Source organism: Monoraphidium neglectum, assembly GCF_000611645.1.
Source record: "Monoraphidium neglectum strain SAG 48.87 unplaced genomic scaffold scaffold01222, whole genome shotgun sequence".
NCBI classification, from domain to species: Eukaryota; Viridiplantae; Chlorophyta; class Chlorophyceae; order Sphaeropleales; family Selenastraceae; genus Monoraphidium; species Monoraphidium neglectum.
In genome coordinates, this window is record NW_014012406.1 from 7,668 (window position 1) to 16,858 (window position 9,191).

Here is a 9,191-nt window from a genome sequence, read left to right on the forward strand (position 1 = left end):
GTATGGTTAAAGGTATAATTAAAAAATATGAATGCCATGGGAAGTAAAGTAAATGGACTTGGACCGCTGAATCCTGCGTTTGTTCCCGAGCCAACAGTCAGCAGCAGGCTTGGCATGTACCCAAAGACAACAGCAGCAGCGCACGAAGCGGCAGCACGACGAGGTTTGATGGACGCCCCCCCTCCGCCCTCTGCTGTTGAAGATCGCCCGCCCTCACGAAGCCGCCCCAAAGCCCACCGCACCCCAGCAGGGCGTCGCTGGGCCCGCGCGAGCCCCGCCACACGACGGCTGGCGCTGCAAACACTGCGTTTCCGCGCGGCGCGCAGGAGGGCTCTATCGCCTGCCGTGTCAAGAGCCCGCGAGCCGGATGCCCTCCGCGCCGCGGCCCCCCAGCTCCACCAGCAGCGCCGCCGCGTGCAGCTTCCGCCCCAGGTCCCGCGCCTTGGCGCGCGCCGCCTGCGCAGCCTCAGCGGCGCGGCCGGCGGAGCCGAGCGCCGCGGCCAGGCCGGCCTGCGCGTCGCCGTCGGCGCGCCAGTGCTCCTGCGCCTTCTGCACGCCGACCCGAGCTGCCTGCGCGCGCGGCCGCGGCCACGGTGCCGGGAGCCACGTCATCATGTGCGCATGACGGGGCCCCTCACGCGGATCAGCGCGCGTGCTGGCGCGCCCTGGTGCTGAACACCCCGCGCCACCGGCTGAAACGCCGCACACCCTGCTGCCTGACCCCCTCCATCTCCCACACAGCAAGCGCGCCTGCGCAGCCCCGCACCTCCTGGGCCGTCTTGCACGCCGCCGCCGCGTGCACGAGGTTGTCGGCCACCTCCGCCGGCTGCCCGTCGGCCGCGCCGCCCTCCACCGCGCCCGCCGCCGCCGCCGCGTCGCCTGTTGGGAGCGGGTGCACCCACACAGGCTTCCCCTCCAGCCAGTTCCCGGCCCAGCGCTGGCCTGCAAAGCCACAGTCAACACGTTCAAGTGGGCAGCCATTGAGGGTCCGCAGAACCAACGCAACTGGGCTTTGAGGCGCAGGGTCCATCACAACAGGGCGCATAGCTGTGCTTGGGTCTGCAGCGCATGCTGTGTGATGCAGCCCAGCGGGCCCTGTGAGGTGGCGATCCTGGACTCGTTCAACATGAGCCCCTCCCATGTGTGACACCGCACGCACCCGTCTCCACGGTGTATATGCTCCAGCCGTGCTTCTTCCCCTTCTCCCAGCGCCCCTCGTACTTCTGGCCGCTGGCAAACACGTACACACCGTAGCCCTGCAGGTGGGGCCGCAGAGAGGGCGACGCGTGGCGGGTGGGCGGGGGTGCACACGCAGGGTTGCCCTGCCACTGGCGGGCACTCCCGACCCATATTGCGTGGTCCACGCTCGGAGGGTGCTGGCCTGCGGCAACAGTCGGGCTGCATGGGCTACACTCAACGTCGTCCTATCAGCGCGCACACACCAGTAAATTGGCACGCCTGCGACCCCTTCGCCCGGAGCGACTTCCCACAGCCCCCCGCGCCCCACGTCCGCCACGGCGGCCGCCCCGCCAGTCACCTGCGGCAGGTCCTCCTCGTATTCCCCGGTGTACTGGTCGCCGTTGGCGAAGGAGTAGACGCCGTAGCCATGGCGCTTGCCGCGCGCGTACTCGCCCACATAGTTGCTGTCGTCAGTGCACTGGAAGGGGGGGGTGCGGGTTGCGGCGGGTCGCACAAGGAGTCGAGGCGCACAGCGGCGGCGCGGCGCGGTTTTGTTAAGGCCGCGCTGAGGCCGCACAGCGCGTGTTGCGGCAGTCATCAATGCGTTGGCTCGCCAGCCGCGCGAGCTACAGCGTGAGCCGCCGCGGCGTCGATCAGAGGTCGTGCAGGGGCCCTGTGCACGCCGCGGCCGGCAGCGCGCTCCCCCGCCCATCCCCACGCAAGGCCCAGCCGCGCAAGGGCTTGAGACGCGCGCCTGGCGGGACCCCCCACCTGCTGCATGCCGATGCCCTCGCGGACGCCCTTCTCCCACTTTCCCTCATAGTAGTCCCCGTTGAAGAACCTTGGCGGTCGTCAGGAGGGCGGGCGCAAGGTTGGTCGTGCTGGGCATGCTGATTGGTCGCCAGGGCACAGCCCGCACAGGCTGCACCCACCACCATTCCAGGTTCACCCAACCGCGGCAGCAGGCAACCAGCCGTGCCCAGCCACACTTGCTGCTTCAAAGCAGGACCTTCCCACAATCAGATCCGGCTGCAGCCAGCAATTCCCTCACGCCCGGCCCACAGACACACACCTGCAGACGCCCCAACCGGAGCGCAGCCCGCCGCTGTACTGCCCGCGGTAGGTGGAGCCCTTGGCAAAGGTCTCGCTGCCAGCCCCCTCGTACGTCGCTGCCGCCCACTCGCCCTCATACCTGGGGGGCGCGAAACATGGAGGGCGGGGCCGCAGACAGCGGCGGGCGAGGCCGTTTGGCAGCTGGGCGGACAGCAAGCCGTGTGCGGGGTAAGCCACTCCCCGTGCTGGGCCCGCAGCCCCACACGTGCGAATGCAGCCCTGTCTGTGAGCATCGAGCGTGCCCCTGCGTCAACACCTCTTCATCTTCGGCGCTGCTCGCCCCTCCTCGGCAAACGCCAGCTGCAGGCGGTTGGCCAACACACCCGAACCCCTTAGCTGCCAATACACACACACACCCACACACACACATGCGCGCACGCGCGCGCACACGCGCACGCGTGCGCGCACGCACGCACGCACACGCACACACGCACGCACGCACACGCACGCACGCACGCACGCACACACACACACACACAGACACACACACACACACAAACATGATGTTTCTTCACGTGCAACCCCCGCTGCGCACCTGCCCTCCGGGCTGAAGGAGTACACCCCGGCCCCTGCCATGCGGTCGTCCGTGAAGTCGCCCTCGTACACATCAGCGTTGGTGAAGCAGTAGCAGCCCTCCCCGTTCTTGCGGCCCCCGCTGTACTTGCCCTGCGGACCCCGGACGCGCGGGGCGGCGCGGCAGCACGCGTGGGGCGATCGCGGCATTGGATGTTTTGCTCCTGCCAGGCAGCGTCCTACCAACGCGGGTGCGACCGCGCATGCGGCGCCTAAAGGCGTACTGTCAACAGAGACAAAAGAGGCCATCCGTGCGGGCCAGCCATTCACCTTGTACACGTCACCATTTCGCAGCCGCTTCATGGCGTAGTCCCCCATCTTCAGCACCTTGCACGGCCCCGCCGCCACTGGCCCGCTGCCCGCAGGCCCCGCCACCGCCGCTGCGCCGGCCGCGTCGCCGCCGGCGGCGGGCGCGTCGCGCGCAGAGAGGAAGCGCGCCGCAATTGCCGCGCCCTCCCGGTGCGCGCGCTGCGCGAGCGCCGCCTGCGCGGTGCCGACCGCGCGCAGCGCGCCGTCCAGCGCGGCGGTGGACGTCAGCTGGCGCTGCAGCTGCGTCGCGACGAGGTTGAGGGGCGAGACGGGGGCGTCGCGCAGGCGGCCGTCCAGGCGGCGCGTGGCGGTGTGGAGCTCCCTATCAACCACGGACAGCTCCTGAGGGGTGGGCAGGTGGGATCGCCGCCACACACGAGGTCAGGAAAATGGGCCGTGAGGTGGAGGACTCCTGGGGCAAACTCAACCGCTCGAGCGCTTGTTGCGAAAGGGGTGCCAAAGGTGCGCGTACGCAGGCGGCACGCAAAGCACCGACTTGCTGCTTCGGATGAGGCCGCCGCCAAGCTTTGCTGTCGGCTTGCTGCCCCAGATCCAAAGCTCGCCGCCCGCGCGCCCATCCGCCCACCTGCTGCAGCCGCCTGGCGCTGGCCGCCACCTCCACGGCCGCGCCCTCCGCCCGGCCCGCCACGGCGGCGTCGATGTCGGAGATCAGCAGGGCCGCATGGCACCGCAGCGTCGCGCACGCGTCCTGCAGGCTGCGGACCTTGCCCCTGCGGCAGACGCGCGCGGGAGAGGGGACGCCCACGTGCAAGCCCCGCGCACGCATTGGCTGGAACCCACTGCCCCGCTTGCCGGCGCAGCGCAGCAAAGCGGGAGTGCTACAAGGGCACACAATGGGCGAGCACATATTACACTTCGGCCGCCAGATCCATAAGCATGTCAGCTCTGTCGATAGCTGTGCTCAGGCCCCCCCCCCACCGCGCCCAAAGATCAGGCCTCACCTGTGGCCCAGGTTGTCTGTGCTGCTGCCCAGCGTCTCCACCACCCCGCTGCAGCTGGCCGCGCCCTTGGACAGCACGCCCAGCGCCTCGGCCGCGGCGTCGAGCGCGGCCTGCAGCAGGCTGCGCCCGCCGGGGCTCAGCGGCCGCGCCATCTTGCCTGAGGGGCGGCGGGCGCGGCGAACCGGTTGGGTGCGTGCAGGCGGGTCGCGGCGCCGCTTCACCGCCCGTTTCCAGGCATGCCAGGCCGCTCAATTTGACCACATTGACCAAGTCCTTGCCAGTTCATCCACTCAGCCATTGCAGGGCAGCATGCGTTCCCTGCGCGCCCCACCACCGCTCAATCCCACCGCACCCCACCACCGGCGCTCAGGCCCCTCACCTGCCAAGTCGTCGTCCGCCACCACCAGCCGCGTCGTGCACACGGGGTCCTCCGCCTGCGACCGCAGCTGCGCCAGGTGCTCGTCGCCGTGGCTGACCACCTGGAAAACGGCCACCGTGCCAGACCGCTGCCAGCGAGCCAGGGGGTGCAGGCAGGAGGCGCGGTCGGGGGTTCCGCGCGCTTGACAAGTGTTGAGCACCAGGCCGCCCCCAGCGCCCGGCGCCCGCTGTCCCCCGGGCTTGCCTGCATGTGTGGTAGGGCCATGCAACGAGGGTGGCGTGCAAAGCAAATTGCCGCGGCATGGGGACCCTGCAGCGGCCTCGGCCCACCTCGTCGTCGTCGTCGGCATGCGCGTGCGACCTGGGCGTCGTCACCGCGGGCGCCGGCGCCGCGCTCCTCCCCGCCACGGGGCTCGCCGACGGCATCCGCTGCGGCGCGCACGGCCGCCGCTGCTGCTGCTGCTGCGGCCAGCCGCCGGAGGCTGACGCGGACCCCGCCGCGCTCGCTGCGCCGCGGGGGGAGCTGCCGCCGTTTGCGGAGAGGGACGCCACGGCCGCCGTGACCGTTGCGACGGAGGACGCCCTTGACATGTGGGCGCCGGGGTTTAGGCTGCCGCTGGTCTTGAGCTGCGAGCGCAGCGACTGCTGCGGCTCCATTGCATAGCTCCAGTTGCCGCTTGATGTGCGGACTGGGCCGCAAGAGAGGCCGGCGCACGCGGCGGGGGGCGCGGTCAGCATGTTAGAGCCAAGCCCTAGGAAGTAGAGCCACCAGGAATGCTCTGGGCCCGACCCTGTGCTCTTGCCGCCAGCATTGCGCATCTCAGCACACACACACACTCACACACACACACTCACACACACACACACACATGTCCTCAGGACCTGGACAGCCCCTCATTTCCCCCTCGTCGCCCGCCGCTCACATCCGCTGCGCCCGTTTGTGCTGCCCTGGCTGAGGTTGTCAAAGTTTGACGCCATCCAGCCCGGCACCGGGATCGAGTCGGTGCCGCCCTTCACGCTCTGTGCGCGCCGCTGGCGCGCGTCGTAGCCGTCGAGCGCCTTGAGCCCTGCGGCAGCGCCGGCGCCAGCACGCAGCTTTAGTCACAGGCTGGGGCTGTGACCATTGCGATGAATCAAAATGTCATGCGATTGTTCGCACACAATGGTCTGCGTGTGGACAATCACATCAGGCTTTTACTAGCGACATCAAACCATCACCGCATCAGGATTGATTGGCTGCACAAGCAGACCGTGTGCTCACGCTTGAGGTACTTGTGCAGGTACTGCAGCAGCTCCAGCGTGTCCACCTTGCTGCCGCGCAGCAGCTTCTGCACGTTCAGGTCCTGCAGGGGCGCACGTGCACGCACGCACACGAGGCGCCGCACCACGTCGGTCAGCCCGGCGCAAGACGCCGCGATAACCGCGCGGCACCCGCCGTCCAGCGCGGCTGTGGGCGCGACGTCGCACGGTCTCGCAGTCGCACAGTCACCACGATGACGGCAAGGTTAGCAAACGGCGTGAGGGAGCATGCCGCCCAGCTCCATGCCCACGCGCACCCGGGTGATGTTGAGGGAGTTGAGCCCCGACTGCAGGAGCTTGTAGTTGGGCAGGGAGTCGTGCTCGTCACGGGCAAAAAAGTTGACCTGTCAGGGGAACGGCGCGGCAGGCCGTGCGCGGCGTGCTCGGCCCGCAGGGGCGCAGTGCTGGCTCAGGGACCTGCCGCCTCACCACCGCGAATGGACCCCTGCTGCCGTCAGAGTTCCACAGGCAACTGCACATCGAACCAAAAATTGCGGACTGTGCATGCTCGTCCGCATGTGGCACTGTTGTGGTGTTCGCGGCTGCATGCGTTGCTGCATTGGGGGGCGGCTGGGGCTGGCATTGCTTCGAGGGCAGCGGGTGCAAGGCAGCACTCGCACCTTGTTGATGTTGACGACATTGCTGAAGTACGCGTCTAGAAGCTGGCAGAACACGGCGCCCGAAGCGAACTGCGCGGCAAGCGGCAAGGTATTCGGGGCTTCCTCACGGCCTCGCCTGGGGCAGCAATGCAGCTGCCGGCCGGCGGGTTGGACAAGCGCACGAATCCCTCACGCTAGCCTGCCTGCTGTGGCGCACACACTACTCAGTAAGTTATTCTGGCATGTGTAATAACCCAGGACTGCGTGGTTTCCTTCGCGGGCACATCACTTCCTGCGTGGCGCGCAAACAGCGCGATGCGCTGGCGCGGCATGTGGCGTGCGCTGTGGCCCAACACAGTGGTCGTGCGCCCGGCGGCACACCTGCTCGAGCTTCGTCAGCTGCAGCTGCAGCAAGTTATTGATCCAGTCTATAAGGTCTGTTTTGGACGCATATGCGGTGTCGCCCTCCTTGGAGGGGCTACCGCTGCTGCTCATGGCTCGAAACGCGCCCTTCGCGCGGATCCTCCGGCTGTCAGCGCGTCGATCTTCTTATTGGTGTCTAATCCTCTATATGGGCCCGCAGGTTAGATGGACAACGCTGCGCCGGGGTGAGCCCACTGAACGCCACAGCGAAGACGCTCTCATACCGGTATCATTCAGTTCTCATTTAATTGTACAGAGAAATACTCAGTATTCGCTTCAAGCGATCCGATATACCATAGGCGTCGGTTTCTGTGTCCACTGTAGAAGTGGGTCGATCTTCGGTGGCTCCTGGGCTTTGCACGTATATCTAATCGGTGTCTCTGACCTGTTACAGCCTGAAGCTCTATCCCCCACCCCGACACCTTGGTTGACCGCGATTGACCCCACAGCGGTGGCGCGCGCACAGACGGCCGCGCTGCGCAGCGTCGCATCCAACGGGAATCATGGGGCTGCTGCAAAAGCTGCTGGACTTGTTGGGATTAGGGGGCAAGAAGGTAGGCACATCCGCTTGCGTGTTGCTGGCTTGCCCTCGGCATCGGCAAATGCAGTGTGTGCTCTGTGAGCACACCTGCTTGCTGCACACACCAGCGCGGTGCATGTCCCTTTACTGCCGCTGACACCCTCCACCGGCAGGTCAACGTGCTGGTTGTCGGCCTCGACAACAGCGGCAAGACCACCACCATAGAGCGGCTCAAGGTGTGCAAAGGCAATAGGCCAGCACGGGGAGATGCAAGGCGCGATTGGCCAGGAGCGACTCGTGCATGCGTTAGGTGCTCATGTAGGACGTTTAGCTATGCCCTCGGCCTCCTCGGACACTTCAAAATAGTGGTGTTTGCGCCGGCGCGTCCACACCGCAGCCGCGCAGCAAGCAAAGTGTGGAGGTCGCCCCCACTGTGGGATTCAACGTGGACGAGTTCCAACGGGGGTGAGTGGGCCCCCACCCCCACCCAACTCCGTCCTGCGCGGTCCCAAGCATGGGCGACGGCCCTTGCTGAACCCCTTGGGCACCTAGCTGCCCCGCTGGGTGCTTGCAGGCCAGCCGCGGCCGAACCTTTTGGGGCGTCCAAGCAAGCACGCATGGCTTCCCGTCTGCCCGCATCAATCTGCCCTGTCCCCAGCTCCTCACTACCCCAACGCCTTGAACTCACAGCGGCCTCAAGTTCACCGCGTTTGACATGAGCGGCGCGGGGCGGTACCGCGTGCTGTGGGAGCAGTACTATCAGGAGGCTCAGGCGGTGGTGTTTGTCATTGACAGCGCCGACAAGCTGCGCCTGTGAGAGCCGGCGCGGGATGGGGCGGGCGCCAGGCGGCGGCCGCGGGGAGCGGACGTTAGGGTACGCATGCGACTGGCGGCTCGGAGTCGCAGAGCAACCAGAAGCCTGCAGTTGCGACTGTGAAGCAAGCTTTCACACGCGTCGCAACATAACGCGGTTGGTTGCTGCCGCAGGGTTGTCGCGAAGGATGAGCTGGACAACATGCTGGGGCACCCGCAGCTGGGGCGCGGCGTGCCGCTGCTGCTGCTGGCCAACAAGCGCGACCTGCCCACTGCGCTCAGCCCTGTGGAAATCGCCCAGGTGGGCCTGAGAAAGAATTAGAGACGGGAGGGCGCAGGCACACTTTGCTCTCTACTTGCTTGCACATGTGGCACGGCGCCGAGCATTGGCTGTTTGGTTTTCAATCTGGTTGCGGGCAGCTGGGTGTCTGCAAGCGTGCGCACAAGCTGCACAGCTGCACGCCTCAATACTACTACAGCCTGCGCGCCGATCGACGATCTCTGCACGCGGCCCACCTTGACTGCAGGCGCTGCGCTTGGAGGACATCCGCCAGCGGCCGTGGCAGATCGTCCCCAGCAACGCGCTCACTGGGGACGGCCTGGACCGCGGCATCGAGTGGCTGGCGGGGAAGCTGCTGCAGCGATGAGATCAGCAGGGCCACTGTCACGTGCAGGCATGCAGGGGCCCCAGAGCAACTGAGGCTGTTTTGGGGCCCCTTGTGCTTGAGCAAGAGGAAGGTGGTATGTTCAGGCTGTGGTGGCCCATGCAGCATGCTGAGCATGCTCGGGGTGTTTGCAAGGTGGTCTTATGTACAGCAGGTTCAGAGGACTGTAATTGTGATTGTGCTGCTTTAATTGTGTCGCTCATCAAAAGCATGGCCCGGCCTGGTGTGTGCGCTGGTCTTGGAAGCCAGCCCGTCGAAGAGAGCGGGCTTGATAGAGGATTGCATGAATGTGCAGGACTGACGGTCCGGTGTTGAGCCCGCCACCGGCGGTAACTCTTGGCGCCCCCCCCCCCAAACC

At 66.9% G+C, this 9,191-nt stretch overlaps 2 protein-coding genes across 2 annotated transcripts; one reads left to right on the plus strand and one right to left on the minus strand.

Annotated features, from left to right (window-relative positions):
• Positions 1 to 348: 348 nt before the first annotated feature.
• On the minus strand, positions 349 to 6,907 carry MNEG_7085 (Phosphatidylinositol-4-phosphate 5-kinase 2; the record flags this gene model as incomplete). The annotated part of the gene is made up of 17 exons (XM_014044443.1): positions 349 to 570; positions 767 to 879; positions 1,160 to 1,256; positions 1,508 to 1,657; positions 1,951 to 2,020; positions 2,252 to 2,371; positions 2,828 to 2,958; positions 3,136 to 3,516; positions 3,761 to 3,905; positions 4,137 to 4,293; positions 4,516 to 4,642; positions 4,845 to 5,203; positions 5,438 to 5,581; positions 5,776 to 5,857; positions 6,071 to 6,157; positions 6,434 to 6,502; positions 6,794 to 6,907. The coding sequence occupies 17 exons, from the start codon at positions 6,905 to 6,907 to the stop codon at positions 349 to 351; spliced, it is 2,568 nt and encodes an 855-aa protein (XP_013899897.1).
• A 431-nt stretch (positions 6,908 to 7,338) lies between these two features.
• MNEG_7086 (ADP-ribosylation factor-like 6) lies at positions 7,339 to 8,815 on the plus strand (the record flags this gene model as incomplete). Its single annotated transcript, XM_014044444.1, has 6 exons — positions 7,339 to 7,389; positions 7,529 to 7,591; positions 7,753 to 7,820; positions 8,046 to 8,168; positions 8,343 to 8,469; positions 8,696 to 8,815. The coding sequence occupies 6 exons, from the start codon at positions 7,339 to 7,341 to the stop codon at positions 8,813 to 8,815; spliced, it is 552 nt and encodes a 183-aa protein (XP_013899898.1).
• Between the last annotated feature and the right edge of the window lie 376 nt (positions 8,816 to 9,191).